The sequence below is a fragment of the Dipteris shenzhenensis genome, chromosome 15 (genome assembly GCF_047967505.1).
Source record: "Dipteris shenzhenensis isolate YYH24624 ecotype China chromosome 15, Dip_SZ_1.0, whole genome shotgun sequence".
In the NCBI taxonomy this organism is placed as follows: domain Eukaryota; kingdom Viridiplantae; phylum Streptophyta; class Polypodiopsida; order Gleicheniales; family Dipteridaceae; genus Dipteris; species Dipteris shenzhenensis.
Genome location: NC_141610.1, coordinates 55337819 through 55354077, shown reverse-complemented (window position 1 = coordinate 55354077; position 16259 = coordinate 55337819). Strand labels below are relative to the sequence as shown.

Below are 16259 nucleotides of genomic sequence, written 5' to 3'. Positions count from 1 at the left end.
TCTTTGCTGTTCACATGTCTTTAATTTGAACGTGTTGCATGCTTTACACAAGGATATCTGATATAGGCAGTCAAGCTGGTGGCTTTTGCAATTGCAAGCAGAACACATACATCTTACTTGCTTATGATTTTACTTCTTCGTTTAGAATGCCACAGAATGTCTGGCAGCTTTTGTGCAAGGAGGAGGACAATTGTTGCTGAGTTGGGGAGGGGATCCAAGTCGTAGTATGCGGATGCTCTTAGATGCTGCTGCCAGGTAGAAGGATTGTGTAAGAGTATCTTGGTTTTGTCTGTATTCTGGACATTACACGTGCTTTCAGAGTAAAAAAGACGGAAACAGAACAGAGACATTTCTTAAGGTGTGTTTGTGATCTGTATCATTAGTTTTCAAAAAAAATAAAAATATTTGTTTCAACTTGTCTGTAAATTTGACAGAGGTTGTGCACACTGCAGTATTTATTAAAAGGGATTTCTAGAACCGTCTTCAAGACTCTCATTCATGACGGGTGTCGCCACTTTTCTCCTTGCATTGCTATACAAGGTTTAAGTATTCAAATAAATAAACTTTATAAACATGAAAGAGATACTTAGCCTTAGATGTTGTTAACATCAATGGGGTACCAGGACCAGGGCAGGCTGCTCAAATGCAGGTCTTATAGGCCCTGCAGATAGGACTGCAGACGACAGCAGGTGTTTGCGCGAAGGAAGATGCAGGTCAGGGTAGGCAGGACAGCACCAGAGACATGCACAAACCTGTGCGGCTGCCACATGGCAGTCAAGCACAGCATATGGGACAGGCTCGTTTGCAGAGCAGGTTGGGCCAGTCTGCAGACTGTTCAGCTAGTCTGCAGATCTGTTGGGCTATTCTGCGGGCATCTAACCCTAATATAACGTCGTCTCCAGTGGCAGTCTAGTCATTCAGTGTTGGGGTCTTTGGTACCTCAGTTTGGGCTGCAGATTCAGCAGCAGGGAGGTCCAGAGATACACACATCAGAGCCTCCAAACAGGCTGCCATCAGAGCAGCAAGGAGGGCAGGAATTGTTAGAAATGACCCAAAAGAGGGTACACACAGCGGAAAACTTATAGTAATGCCCAAGAGCTCACACAGTGTGGGCGTGGGTGTGTGGAATTACAAACTTCTTTACTTAATGTGTGTCACATAGATTAGTAGACTCATCAATAGACAATGAACCAGCGAGTAGAGAAACCACCAAAATAATATTTCCGTCCAAAACTATGGACACAATACAAAAGATATAGATCCAGAGTCCCACCAATGGTGTGGTCCTCTGATCTTACCACAAGGTCCTCCTATCAGCCAGTTATCTCTAGACTTGAGCCCGCGTGCTCCACCTCGAGCGTCTGTAGACTATCCGTCTAGTGTGTTCTTCTCCACCTTACTGCCTGTGAATCAGCCTAGGTGGGCAGCCCCTGCTAAGCTTTGTCTGCAGCACACAGGTCCCCTTGGTCCTCCTGAATGTAGGCTCCAAGATAGCTGTTCCACTGCTCCAACCTACTTGTGAATGGCTGCTCCAGAAGATGATGATCTCAGCACCTTGCTGCCCTAGAAGACAGCCAAGGTCCAGCCCTTCTTGGCTAAGTCTGCAGCCCTTGTTGCACTCTCTCACCTCCTGTAGATAGGCCCAGATAGTAGGCTTCCTGCTGCTCCTTTCTGCCCTGGAACTGCTGACTGCTGGATATTGAATGAGGTCAAGAGCCTCTCCTTATGTAGGCCCTAAGGCCTGCTGAGAAAACCGACCAGTCTGTCCCAATCTGGGCCGACTGGACAGACCAGGTTGGCTGGCCCAACCGACCTGGTTGGCTCAGCCCAACCAGCCCCAATAGGGCCCTTTACTGGCCCCACAAAATCACCCTCCTGGGCTCTCTTTTCCAGGGCTTGCTGGCCCATGATTCTATGCGGGGGCTGAGCCCTTGGCCAGCCCTAGATAGGGCCTGGTTGGCTGGCTTTGCCCAGCCCAACCAGCCCTCCATATGGGCTGCCATGTGCTGCCCCATCCCCCGCCATGTCAGCGCCTGTTCTCCCTGCTGGATCTGCCCTCTGCCAGGCTCTCTCCAGCCACGTATGCAGCGCTGTACTGTTTCGTACATCGCTGGTGTCATCGCGCCTTTTACCTGGGACACCCCGCCAACCATGAATGCTCCAGATCTGTCCTAGATCCACACATCCAGGTAATCTCTCTTTGGGCACATCCTGCGGTAGGTCTCCCTCCCCCACGCTCTCCTCATTTGGGGGCTTACAGATGGGGAGGTGACCTTTCCAACAGGAATTGGGGGGACTTTTTCCTCATGGTTGGGTGCAGACGGAAGAAGCAAGGAGGTGAAGGATCAAGGTGCCAGCAATGCCTCACTGTTGGCTGTCCACCAGAGCAGCAAGGAGGTCTGTGTTCAGGGCATCATATGCAGCCCACTGAAGCTCTAGGAGACCATGCAAGCTAGCACTGTTTTGAAGGTGCCAAGAAGAGGTAGAAGAACAGCTTTGTAGCGACATGGGTCCATATCTAGGCAGCACCTGAACTGCTAGATGGTGGCTCACTGTGCACACCTTTGTACAAGGTTTTGTCCATTCTTAAAACAAATTTGTTTAACTCTTTGTACTCTTATGAGCATAGTCCAGTAATTGTCTGCATCTCTCTCTCTCTCTCTCTCTCTCTCTCTCTCTAGATCCCTCAACAGGCTGATGCAATCTTCAAGGTGGTCACTTATCTCCATAGAGTGAGGGACTTAGTACCACGATTTCCGGATGGCGCAGGTTGCCATGGCTAGCCTTGACTTCAATTATTTCCTTGGAAGCAAAGGGGGATCATAGGAGCTGGTATTCCGCTCACCTACCACGAGGTGTCAAAGAGGATCCATTGCATCTCCACACGTAGAGGACTTGGCTAGCCCCTGAGCTTTGGGTAAGACTCAACTCTTTAGACATGGAAGTCGATTTCTACAAGCTTGAACTAAGATCTTCTTCCAAAGGTTCTCAGCCTCAAGCTTTCAACACCTGTGAGTCTTCCTCAGGGCTCTTATATCATGCTAGAAAATGGAGGTGGAGGTTGCTTGCTACAGCCATCATGAAGATTGAGTCGTCTCTCAATATGGTGGGAGGCATGGCCTCCGTGATCTTTGCATGCAATGGGATATATTAGAACGATACCTTGCCTCCGACAGTTGCTTGTGAGTAAGGTTGGAATAGAGTGAATGTCCATTGTGCGCGCTTTGGTCTCTTTGTGCACTGTGCGTGGTCTTTGTGGCTCTTGCTCCATTGCTTCTCATCTCATCTCCCGCTAATCCACTCTGTCCTCATCTCGACTAGCTCCATCCCCCCTCTCCAGTGTGACTCGGTGCCGACTCAAACTTGTAGAAGTGTGTGACATGCTGCTATGTCCAGTCTAGCTCTGTCTCCAATGTCATCACTCATCTTGCTCTCTGTCTCAATAGTTAGTCTATGTCGTCACATCTTGATCAAGGAAAGGTTGATGTAGACTTGGTGGATCAGCCGAGATAGTGGTCGGAGCCCGTGCCCCTCCTGGAAGAGGCAATGATATGGTCCACGAATTTCGTAATACACTGGGCATGTACAAAGAAAGTGCTCCTTTGTCTCTACCTCCTCTAGTGTGCATGGCCTGTAGATCTGTTGCTCTCTAGGTGTGCTTGTAGCCCTCCCTGTCTCAATCCTGAATTGGTGGAAATCCTTAGTGCATGCAAGACTCATTTGTCCTCCAGATACTGGGGTCTAGACTCTAATGATCATTCCATCCTCAGAAACTATGAGGAAGTGGTTGTAATAAAATTGGAGCTTGGTGCGGAACTCCATCCTCCTCCTACCCTCAAATCCATGACGTATGGAGCTTGGATCTACTCCAACTCCATACATCATGGACATGGGAAAAGGGGGGGAGGGGGCAGAATTCCCCACCAACCTCCAGTTTTATCACGATCACTTTCTAATAATATCCGAGGATGGATTCATTTTCAGACACGAGTATCTTCAGGATAGACGAGTCTCAATGTATTGACGATTGCCATTGGACATCTGCGGGTCTCATACCACCACATGAGGATTTTTCAAACAATTGTCCTTTGCATGGCTTTTGAAAATTTCTGGACATATTGGCTTCTCTAGAGATCCCATCAGGCTAGCTAGCCTAAATCTTATTTGATGCAATCAAAATTCATTATGGATACCTGGGAGCATGAGAGATGATTCAAGGTTCAACAAAGAATCCCTCAGGAGATGTTTTAAAAGTGTTTTAATGGTAGTGAACATTTATGGAAAGCTGAAGTGTGATCTGATTTTGTAAAGAATTGTCTTCGTTTGGCTATGGATTAAGCCCAGTGCTGAAGTTGAAAGGGGGCTAATCTGTGTGTCATGAGGGCAATTGATACGAATTACCGAAAACAGAACTAATGTCCATTTGCAGCCAGAGCTTTGAAGGGGCAATTGACAATTATTGAAGCCTCTTATCTCCCCCAGTGCAGGCAATAACCGTTCAGGCAGCCTTAGAGCAAGAAGAAACGGACCTCAACTGAGCATGTGGCACTATGCCAACATCATCTACTTTACTTAAATGCCTGACATTCCCCTTCTAAGACATCAGTGTTCCAGCAGCTGTTCATCTTCCCAACTTGTCTTTAAAGACGAGTAATAATTAGGATTTAATAATTCAATCTGCATAGGGCGTCACAGTTACTATAATATCCAATAATGCACGAATTACCATGCAAATGCTTCCTGACATCAGACCTTGCAGGTTTAACCTCATGCAAACTCAAAATCACTTCTGTAATGGTGGCATTGTAATGCATTGGAAAGACCATAGCTTTTATTATTTTACACTCGCATGTTGTGTTCATTGTGTTCAGAGTACACAGTTGGTAAAAAGCATGTACAGACTTAGAGCCTAGAACTCCATTTTCCAGAAAGTCTGATTTTGCTGCGCTTACTGTTTTGTTGCTGCCTGTACTACGGCTCCATCCCTTTGTTGTTTTGGTTTGTTTTTCCCCGCGCAGGGGGTGGGGTGACAGTGATGACTCAGGTTTCTATCTTGTCAGCAATTCAATCTTTTGTGACTTGAGTTATCTAGCTGACCGAGCTTGTTGTGGAAGGACATTGAATCTCCATCCATCAAACTCACGGTTTTCATTGGAAATCCTGTAACTTAAATGCTCTTTGCACTAGTTTCTGGGATCATTCTTATACACATACTTACATATTTAGTGGTTTCACAACAATGACTTGATGATGAAAATACATGTGTGCAATTTTTTATCATGTCTGTGCAGGCTGCTCAATCCGGAGCTGGATAGCTCGTCATCTCTCTTTGTTGAACGATTTATCACACAATTGATACAAAATTTGCCTTCACAAATGGCACAGCATCTCAAGGATCTTGTTGCTGCACTTGTGAGACGCATGGAGACTTCTGAAATAATGGGGCTCACAAATTCGCTGCTACTCGTTTTTGCAAGGCTGGTAGCTCTCATTTCTGGCTTTTGGATTATTGATTCCATTTCCCCTTTTATACATAATTAATAGTTAAACTGATATCTAAACTATATGTGTTAGTGCAGGTGCACATGAGTGCACCAAACGTTGGACAAGTTCTGAACTTGTTGATATCAACCCCAGCGAATGGTTTTCCAAATTCCCTTGCTTATGTGATGACTGTGTGGACTAAGCAACAAGGTGAGTGTTATTCTCATTTGATCAATGCCCAATAACGACCCTTAAACCTACAAAGAAAAAGGAGGTGTTGTGCTTGTTGAATAAAATTTACTTCCACTGCCATTGATTTGATACTAGCTTCGAGCTATTCAAATAAGTGTCTTACACCACCGCTTGACCTGAATATAGGAGAAATGCAGGGTGCCTATCAAATAAAAGTCACTACTACTGCACTTGCTTTGATACTAGCTTCCAGACATTCAGAACTTTCCAAGATATATGTACAAGGGCAGATTATCCAGGTACTTTCTTTATGTAACTAGTGTTGATTCAACTTCAGGATGTAGGGCATGTTCCAGTTTGACAAAGATGCACATGGGAATTAGCATACATATAAACCTTCTTCAGCAGTGGAAAGGTCCAAGATTTCCATGGAATTTTCTTTAATTATTTTCTAAGAGCTCTAATCTCCCTTCAGTCACCAGTCAGTGGGATTGTGACAAGATCACGGGCTAAAGGAGCACCTGAGCAGTGGACTTCTGTTCCTCTTCCTGCAAAGGTTAGCTTCAACTTCTTTGCAAGGATCAAGGGATGCAATAATTTTGCTAGAATAGAATCTACAATTCATGGCCATTTTATCTGATGCAGTTGAGAGTGCTAGAAATCTAGATGGATAAATATGAGGTTAACAACTCTTGATATGATATATGCATGGAATATACTGTATTGAGCATGTTCAATGATGTTTGATCTTCCATTTTAAAGGTAATATATTAAGACTTTGTCTAAAAGGAATGCTCCTATGTGTTTGACTGTGGGATGCTGTAGTTAGCCAGTCCCCAAATATGCATGATGAAATGGATGGTTTTCACTATGGGGGTGGCTAGGTTGAAACTACAATATTTGTTCCTCTGGTATGATAAGGTTGGGCATTTTTTAATGAATAGGCACATAGCTACGTAGCTAGCTAACTAGATAGATATGGTGTCTCCAACCAACCATGTGCGACATCAATAACATCTCCCGCCCCATGAGCTCCACACCTCTTACCACATGACACATGAAAGAAGCCATAATTTTTGTAAAAGAATGGCCAAGACAGAGATCATTAAGGTTTTCAAGCAAAGTTCCAAACTACTATATGGGAAAGACGTGTCTTGATCTTGGCTAAGATATTTAATAAGGCTTTCGGTAAAGCCTTTCCCATAGCTTGAACCATCAAAACCATAATTCCTATCCATAAAGCAGGATACCCTATGGATGTGAGTAACTATCAAACCATTATGAGTACCATTTGATGGCCAAGGTGTATGGATTTGCCTATAGATATTCATCAGTGAGAATGCAAAGTGTAAGAAATCCTAGATTTATTATATTTAGAAATGTGCTAAGGAACAGAAAGGGGACTGAACAAAAGTCTATAAGTTGATAGCCAAGATACTATCAGAGTAAGCGCTCCTGCGAGCTTCCCCTTCCCCCCCTCGCCGTTAGCTCTACCTCCCCCTAGCTCCCCCCCTCGCCGCGACCACCCCCACCCCTCCCCCTCCGCCCTCGACCCCCGTCCCCTCCCCCCCCCCCCCGCCGGCCACCTCGCTGCCCCTCGCCTCACCTCCGCTCCAACCCGCCCCCTCGCTCCAGCCCGCCCCCTCGCCTCCGCTCCAACCCGCCCCCTACCCGCCCCCTCGCTCCAGCCCGCCCCCTCGCCTCCGCTCCAACCCGCCCCCTCGCTCCAACCCGCCCCCTCGCCTCCGCTCCAACCCGCCCCTCGCCCCCGCTCCAACCCGCCCCCTCGCCTCCGCTCCAACCCGCCCCCTCCGCTCCAACCCGCCCTCGCCCTCGCCTCACCTCCGCTCCAACCCGCCCCTTCGCCTCCGCTCCAACCGCCCCCTCGCCTCCGCTCCAACCCGCCCCCTCGCCCCCGCTCCAACCCGCCCCCTCCGCTCCAACCCGCCCTCACCCTCGCCTCGCCTCCGTTGCCACCTCGCTGCTCCCTCGCCATCCGCCCCGCTCCAACCCGCCCCCTCGCTGATCTTTCGCCCCCTCGCTTCACCCGCCCCCCCACCTTCATTCCGCTCTCCCCGCCCTCCGCTTCATCCCTTCACCCCCGCCATTCCAACCCCGCCCCCCCCGCCCTCCCGCGTCCTTCCGTATTCCCCGCACCCCGCAGCCTTCACCCCGCCCTCCGTTTCGACCTCCCCGCCCCTTCACTTCGCCTCGCCCGCCTCACCCCCAGGCTCCACCTCCCGCTTCGTCCCCCTTCTTGGGTGGCAGCCTGTTTTTCCTCATCGGAAGCTTGCAGTTAGTCTTGGCGGTATGGCGGCCCCCTGCCCGGATCCGGAGGCCCAGTCGGACCCTCCCTCTCCAGTTGCCTACCGCGTTATCCTGACAGAGCAACAATCATCTCGTGTTCAGGAGGTAGCCATTGACTTTGCTCGTACCTCTGTTTACGGTAGAGTCATTGGACACTCCCCCTCCAGGTCTACCATCAGGGACTGGCTCCAGTCCACTCTCCTGCTAGAGGATGGCCATATTGAGGAGGTGGCCCTTATGGGAAGGGGCATCTTCTGGCTCAAACTCTCCAATGAGAAAGCTGCGAGCAATCTGATTGCCGGTTCCCCCACATCGGTGGATGGGAAGATCATCATGATAGTCCCGTGGCACCGTGGATTCAGCGCAGCGGATTTCGATGTTCGGTTCCGTATACCTCGCCACCCAGTGACACTAGTTTTTTCAGGGCTTGCTACTGAGCTGCGGCCGATTGTAAGAGACTTGGGCTCCCATTTTGGCTGGGTTATGCACGACACCTTTGCCGACGCGGTGACCACGGCAGGAGTTCCCCGAGTCCGTGTGGCTGTGGCGGATCCTGCGACTCTCCCTGCAGTGATCGAGATTGTGACAGGTGCCGGCAGCATCACCCAGAGCATGATAGTCACCGGACAGCCAGGTCAGTGCCTGCGGTGCCACGGCTTTGGGCACTTGGCGGCTGCTTGTCCACGCTTCGCCAGCTCGTCTCGACCCTCCCCGCCCCCGCCCCCTCCGCCCCCACCCCCCCCGGACAGCCACGTCAGGAGGAGCCGAGGCAGTCGGAGTCTGGTCCAGAGGTAGTGGGCGGTTGGACCGAGGTTCGAAGGAAAAGAGGAAAGAACAAGAAGATTTCGGATAAAGGCAAGGAGGCAGAGGTTACCCTTCCTGCAGCAGCACTCCAGAGACCTGACAGGCAGATGCCCCAGGGACCTGGAAGAGCTTCTTCTTCGACGGCAGCCCGCCCTCCACAGCCTCAGATCCTCCTCTCTCCCGCCCCCCCGCCTTCTCCCCAGTTTCCCCCCCCTTCGCCCGACCCGCAGTTTCAGCCCCCGCCTCCTCCTCCTCAGTCTCCTCCTCCTCCCCCTCAGCCCCAGTTCCAGATGCATCCCCATCCCCCCCCTGTCCCCCTCGCCTCTCCTACAGAGTTAGCTGCACCGTCGGCTTTCCAGCCGAGTGCAGCCCCCTCTCCACCTCCTCCACCTTCTCCGCCAGTCGCCTCCGTGGAGTCCGAGTCGCCTATCCCGCAGCCTCCTCCCCCTCCCCCCCGATGGCAGGACACCCGGAGTCTATACCACCAGCGGAGCAGGCTTCCCTTCCCGCTAGCCCCTCAGTGGCAGACTCAGCTGGGTCTCAGCTCCAGGAGAGAGAGCTTCCTCGAGACTTTTACAGATCTGGCCCCTGGGACTACCTGGATGTGGTCGACCTTGGGACCTTCCCGGCTTGTCTCGACATTAGTATCTTCCTGCTCCGCAAAGGGGCGGATGGGAAGATTGCTGCCTTGGCTCCCAGGGATGGCCCTAGCTTCGCTTTCACGTTCCTCAGCGATGGCACCGAGACCTGGACAGAGGACTCGGTTTGGGAGGCTCTCAGAGAGCAGACACACGCCCAGATTTGCTCCTAGATAGGCCCGTCCGGTGGGCAGCTCCTCGAGACTCAGTGGTCCGAGGGCGATGTGCGCTTGCGGTGGCGTTGCGCTGCCAAACGCTTCCGACTGATTGTGATCCTCAGACCCCCCCTGTTATGGCCTCTCCCCCAGGATGTCAGAGCTTGGTCCCAACAGAAACTCCGAACCTTCTACGGGATGACCACTTCAGAGATCTCGAGCTGGCTCGAGAAAGCATTTGCTCATGGCACCAGAGGCCTCTCGCCATTGCTGAAGGTGTTGAAGAACGGGCAGGACGATCCCGTCTCCCCCTCCAAACCTTCTCATAAGCGGCATCGCCTCCATTCCGATATGTCTGATTCTTCTTCGACTTCGACCGCGAGCAGACAGTTGTTCGCAGCCCCCCGTCCCTCTCCATGAGCCTACACCTCGTATCCTGGAATGTGAACGGGTTTCACTCTTCGGGCACCCGTGGTCCCAGGAAGCTCATTTTGCGACAGGAACTTCAGCCTGCAGTGATTGGTCGATTGGATGTACTTTTGCTCCAGGAGCACAAGCTTTCTGCGGCTCATTCCCGTAGCTGCGGGAAGGTTCTCCCTGGACGCTCCTACACTTATTGGGAGCCTTCGATCGGCGCACAGGGGAGGAGTGGGGGTGTCTGTACCTCCGTGTGCGAGCAGTTAGCCCAGGAAGTTTTCGGTCACGGCACGTTGATCCCAGGCCGAGCCCTTTGGGTAGGCCTGAATTTGGAGGGATCCAAAATAGGAATCCTCAACATTTATGCTCCCACAGACCTCCGATGCAGAGCCACCTTCTGGAGGACACTTACAGGGATTCTTCCAGACATGGATTCCTGGATTGTTGGAGGAGACTTCAACAACCTGGAGACCTTGGAGGACCAGCAGGGCAGAGATCCGGAGTTCACAGGTATGGCTCAGGCAGAGCAGTCAGCTTGGGACTCTTTCATCTTCGCGATAGGAGGGAGGGACAGTTGGAGAGACCCGTCCTTCCGGCGTTGGCACGGGAGCCTGGACTTCTCTTGGGGCTTCCGCAGGGAAGGAGGCAGACTCCTGGAGAGGCTTGATAGATTTTATGTCAGTGATTGGGCCATCAGCAGAGGCGGCCAGGCGGGTATAGTTCCAGGGACGACACTCTCCGACCATGCGCCTGTGCTCCTATCATTAGATTCGGCAGCCCAGACTCTCCCCCCCCGATCATGCAGGATTCCCGACTCCATCTTCTCGAGGGTGGACGTGCGCAGCAGCATTTGCAGTCTTTGGGACAGAGACTGGGGGGAGGGCGTGGATCTGGTAGACTCGGTCGCGCAGGCTCTGCAGGAGTCCAGCCAGATTTGCCAGCTCGCTGCCCTACAGGTTCGACAGGATTGGTGGGGCAGAGAGAGAGCTCTTCGGAGGGACCTCGCCTCCATTCAGCGACTCCAGCAGGCTTCCCCGGGCTCGGAGGAGCTTCGGATCCAGGCCCTTCGAGCCAGAGCCCTCTTGGAGGAGACCCTCCAGCGTCGCTCCGAGTTCTCCTATCACGCCTCTCTCTCCTTCTGGGCCCGGAAGGGTGACCGGATGTGCAGGGAGTTCTTCAGGACGCACGGCCAGAGAGCTGCAGGTGATCAGCTTCGGAGTCTCAGGACAGCGGATGGTCACATCGTTACGGATCCGGGGGAGGTCTTGGGGTTGGCCACTGACTTCTACAGGACCCTCTTCCAGCAGGAGCCGCTTGCCCCTCGTGCTAGTCGTGCTCGTGAGGAGGTGTGGAGGCACATTCCATCCCTGGTCCAGCCTAGCATGCAGGCGACGTTGTTGGCGCCGTTCACCTCGGATGAGATGTTGGAGGCCTTGATGGCTATCGACGGACAGAAATGCCCAGGTGAGGATGGGCTATCCCGAGCATTTTTCACCTCCTTCTGGGACCAGATCCATCAGCCCCTCCTTGCAGCTCTGCAGGGAATTTTCAGCAGCGGTCAGATGCCAGAGAGCCTTTCCTCAGGACTGATTTGCCTCATCCCGAAGGGAGGAGATAGACAGGAGATCCGCCAGTGGCGTCCGATCACTCTCCTTACCACTGTCTACAAAATCCTCGCCAAGATGATCAGTGCCAGAGTTCGGCCTCTACTCCCAGACCTCGTCCATGACACTCAGACAGGCTTTGTCCAGGATCGCAGTATCCTGGATAATGTCTTTACCTTTTCAGAGGCGGCGGAGTGGGCTCAGTACAGCGGATCACACCTTGCCATTTTACTTCTCGACTTCGAGAAGGCCTACGATCGCGTGGACTGGTCCTTTTTGGAGGGGACTCTGGAGCGGCTAGGTTTCCCGGCAGGTTGGATTCAGGGTATCTCAGCTTTGTACAGGACAGCGTCTAGCAGAGTCATCATTGGAGGCAGGATGGGTGAGCGCTTTAGCTTGGAGAGATCAGTACGTCAGGGCTGTCCCCTGGCTCCTTACCTGTTTCTCTTCTTCGCCGAGGCCATGACTTACTACCTTCGAGCGAGGTCCACAGGGCTCAGGGGTGTTCGCCTTCCACTCCGGGAGGACACGGAGCTTCTGGACTCGGAGTACGCAGATGATGCAGTCCTTTATGTCCAGGACGATGAGAGGATGCTAGAGAGGGTGCGGATGGCCCTGGAGGTTTTCTGCTCGGCCGCTGGTGCGAAAATCAACTGGAACAAATCAGTTGGTTTTCTCACAGACCCGGGGGCGTGTTCTCAGTGGGGGCGTTTTTTGGGTTTCAGATGGATTCCACGTGGACAGACAGCTAGATACCTTGGCTTCCAGGTTGGCCTAGACATCACGCCAGTTCAGCAGTTTCTCCCGGTGCTAGACTCCATCCGACGGAAGCTGGCTTTCTGGAGCACTGCTAAGCTCTCCCTTGCAGGTCGTGCCTTGGTAGTTAACCAGGTCCTCCTAGCCACGGCTTGGTATGTGGCTTCCTGCTGGTGCTTCTCGAGATCCAGCGTGGCACAGCTCAGGAGGTTGGTTCGGAACTTCCTTTGGTCTGGGGAGGATGGGCATAGAGATACCAGAGCCAGGGTGGCTTGGCAGACAGTCATTCTTCCGCAGACTGAGGGTGGTCTGGGGGTCATTGATCCAGAGCTTCAGAGTCAGGCCTTGTTAGGCAAGCTTATCATTCGCGGTTTGACCCCAGGGGGACAGACGTGGAAGATGTTACTTCAGCAGGGAGTCGGCTCTTGTGTCCCGCGCCGAGGTGGAGAGTGGCTACCGTCCCTCAGGTGGATCTTCACCTCCGCCCCGCTCACTCAGCCCCGCTCCCCACTCGTTCGTAGCCTCCTCATGGTTTGGAGGCGGCTCCGTCTCAGTCTCATTCAGTCCCCTCCCAGCTGTCAGGAGGAGATCGATCGCCAGCCGCTTATCTGGAACGGTCAGGTCAGAGATGCCGAGGGCCTTCAGTTGGGGGAGAGATCACATATCAGGTGGGACGGTTGGATGAGGGGGCCAGCCCGATCCCTTCGTGTTTGGAGGGATACGTACAGACATCTGGAGATGACTGATCTTGCAGATGCAGCTGGAGGTGCACGTGGAGCCCAGGCGAGACGCACGGAGATCGACGGTGCGATCCCAGCTGCTTGGTTGGTTCCACCTGAGCATCAGATCCTCATGCCTGGTGACACCCGCTGGCTGGGACAGTTCACCCCCCGTGGCATTCCACTGGTGATCGCAGACGTTTGGATGACTCTTCTATCTCCTTCTTCGCGGTTTCTGGGGATGGACGACTCAGGAGAGAGGGTGCGCTCATCGACCCCCTACTCCCGTGGCAGAGGGTTCGGGTCGTAGGCCTCTTGGGGAAGGTCTGGCGTACCGACTCTAGCATCGAGCAAGACCAGGTGCAGCTTTGGCGTCTTTGGCTCTGGGAGGGGCGGGCCTTGTCAGAGCTTGAGTGGGACTCAGGAGAGTGGTGGTGGCCAGAGATTGTGACAGGACAGGGGCCGACATCCTTCTTCGCCTACAGTACGACTCTGGGCAGGCGAGTTCTCGGGAGGATGCAGAGCCGCCCCCCCACCCAGCGACCCAGCTGGTACGCACAGGGTATTTCCAGGTTCTTTTTGCAGGCATTCTGGAAGGCCTTGTGGGAGAGCTGGTGGCCGCGGAAGATCTCATACTTCCTGTGGCTTCTTGCCCACAAAGGTCTTCCAGTGGGGAGCTGATTGAGGCAGATAGGCCAGGACGGTTGCTGCCAGATTTGCCATGCGGATGAGGAGACACCAAAACACTGCCTGTGGAGCTGCACGCGCGCCCAGGAAGTGTGGAGGTGGACTTTTGGGATTCTTACTCGCGCAGCACCAGAGCTAGGATTGATCACTTGGGGCGCGTTCTGTTGGTGCAGCACTGCACCTGGTCTTCATCACTTATTCGAGGCATGTCAGCAGGACCCCACTTTCCTTATTACACAGGGGACGTGGGGACCGCTCGAGGGCATCCCACAGCACCTAGCAGAGGCTGATACAGGAGTCCGGGAGAGGCAGCCAGTCTGGGAGATTATTAGTAGCATCACAGGGTGGCACATCTGGACCTCGCGCTGCGCGTAGATCCTAGGTGGCACCTCCTTATCGACTGCCCAGATCATGGCGGAGATTTGGAGTGAGATTATTCATACTCTCAGAGGCCAGTGGGACCAGATTCAGGGAGACTCCCGGGCCGGTCAGGAGAAGCGGAGACGCTTCCTCCGGGCTTGGGACACACAGGGCCTCTTCTTCGCGCAGACTACGCAGGGCCTTCGGTGGCATTACTCACCACCCCGATGGCTGTTCATTCATACTCGTCTTATCCCTCCGTGAGAGGATGGTTTATTTTGCTACCTTTTAGGGCTGCGTCCGATTTGTGAACGCAGCCCGTCAGCTATAAGCTGACCTCTTGTATCTTGTTCTCGAAGTAATATAATTAGCACTGTTTTTTCGGCAAAAAAGAAAGGGGACTGAAATAGTAGAGAACAAGGAATATTTGTATTGCTTGAATGCCTGTAGTGTGTCATCCATACAGTTGGGCCTCTCTTATATAGAGAGTGAAGACCCTTGTGAAGGGTGTGACCCTTGATGAGAGGGTACATTACAATGGTAGTGTCTCTTCAATAGAATGTGTCTCTTGTGAAGGGTTGTGCCTCATAGGAAGTGTTTCATCGAAAGGGCATACCCTTCCACAAGTGTCCATTCATCAAACCATCCATAAGTCTAATGTATAGAGAAATGAATACGTCACAGATCGTGGCAGGGTATCATTGTAAGTCTTCATCAATCTGCCAAGTAGCATCAGAGTCGTCCAGATCTCGCCAAAGAACAAGGAATTCCGTGATACAGGGTATTGTTGTAAGTCTTCATTAATCTGCCACGTAGTGTCGGAGTCGTTTAGATCTCGCCAAAGAACAAGTGATAAGTCGATGTTGAGTCTCTCGCTGTCGATGGTCTAGAATACACTCAGGAATAAGGAGAACATAATCGTCTTCAATTTCTGGGACGTAGTCACTTGTAGGAGGAACTGCTTCATCACCTGGAATGTACGTCTTTAACCAATAAATATGAAATGTCGGATGGATGATGGTGGTAATTCCGATTTGTAACGTAAAGGTGAATTTTTCTTGATGATCCAGAAAGGTCCATAGTATCTTGGTTGCAACTTAGGAAACACAGACTTGACCGTCTTGTAGCGATGTGGGGCTACAAATAACATCACCATGTCACCAATTTCAAATTCAAGGTGACGTCTACGTTTGTTGGCGGATTGTTGATACCGCTCTTGCGCTTTTTGCATATGATCCTTGACTTGGAGTAGAATATCTTGCATTTCTTGAACCAGTTGATCAGCTAGGGCCACTTGATGTTGAAGTGCAAAATTCATTGGTACAATCGGAGTGTGTCCATAAGCTACTTGGAATGGAGTCATGCTGATGGCACTATGGAAAGAGTTATTATAAGCAAACTCAAGGAGTGGTAGATACTCTTCCCAAGCTACTAGGCGTGATTGAATATAATGTCGGAGCATTTCTTCCAAAATTTGGTTGACTCTTTCAGTCTGGCCATCTGATTCTGGATGGTAGGTTGAACTGAACAGTAGAGTTGTACCCAAAGATTTGAACAGAGAAATCCAAAAGTGACTGGTAAACTTAGGATCTTTGTCGGAGACGATATTCTTGGGCAAACCATGGTGTCAGAAGATATGTTGTATGAAGAGTTTGGTGATGTCCGAAGCCTGTGCACTTCTTTTGCAAGCAACAAAGTGTGCCATTTTGGACAATCGATCAACAATTACCATAATGTGAGTGTTACCTCGGGAGGATCGTGGTAGTGTTGTAATGAAATCCATGGAAATACTTTCCCACCTTTTAGTTGGAACTGGAAGAGTCTGAAGAAGTTCTGTTGGAAGTCGTCGGCTTGCTTTCATTTGTTGACAAGATAAGCAAGACATAACCATTTTGATGACATCGCTTTTCATCTGAGGACAGTAGTATGTTGCACTGAGTAACGTGTAAGTCTTTGTTGATGCTTGGATGGGCAGCATAAGGAACGACATGATGCTCTTTTAACAAAAGACGTTGAACATCTTTGTCATGTGGTACACAGACGCGATCTTGATAATACAGAAGGTCGTTTGTATAAGAATAGGATGAGAAGATCTTCTGTTCGGAAGTAGAAGGTTGATCTTTCGAAAGAACGTGT

At 51.5% G+C, this 16259-nt stretch overlaps 1 protein-coding gene across 1 annotated transcript in view; it reads left to right on the top strand.

Moving 5' to 3' along the window:
* LOC147894013 (ARM repeat superfamily protein) overlaps nucleotides 1-16259 on the top strand; it is a 114630-nt gene that overhangs the window by 57454 nt on the left and 40917 nt on the right. The window contains exons 25-29 of the mRNA XM_087386102.1: nucleotides 146-255; nucleotides 5292-5481; nucleotides 5580-5694; nucleotides 5863-5975; nucleotides 6152-6232. Coding sequence (XP_087242228.1) covers nucleotides 146-255; nucleotides 5292-5481; nucleotides 5580-5694; nucleotides 5863-5975; nucleotides 6152-6232 — 609 coding nt within the window. The remainder of the gene's footprint in view (nucleotides 1-145; nucleotides 256-5291; nucleotides 5482-5579; nucleotides 5695-5862; nucleotides 5976-6151; nucleotides 6233-16259) is intronic.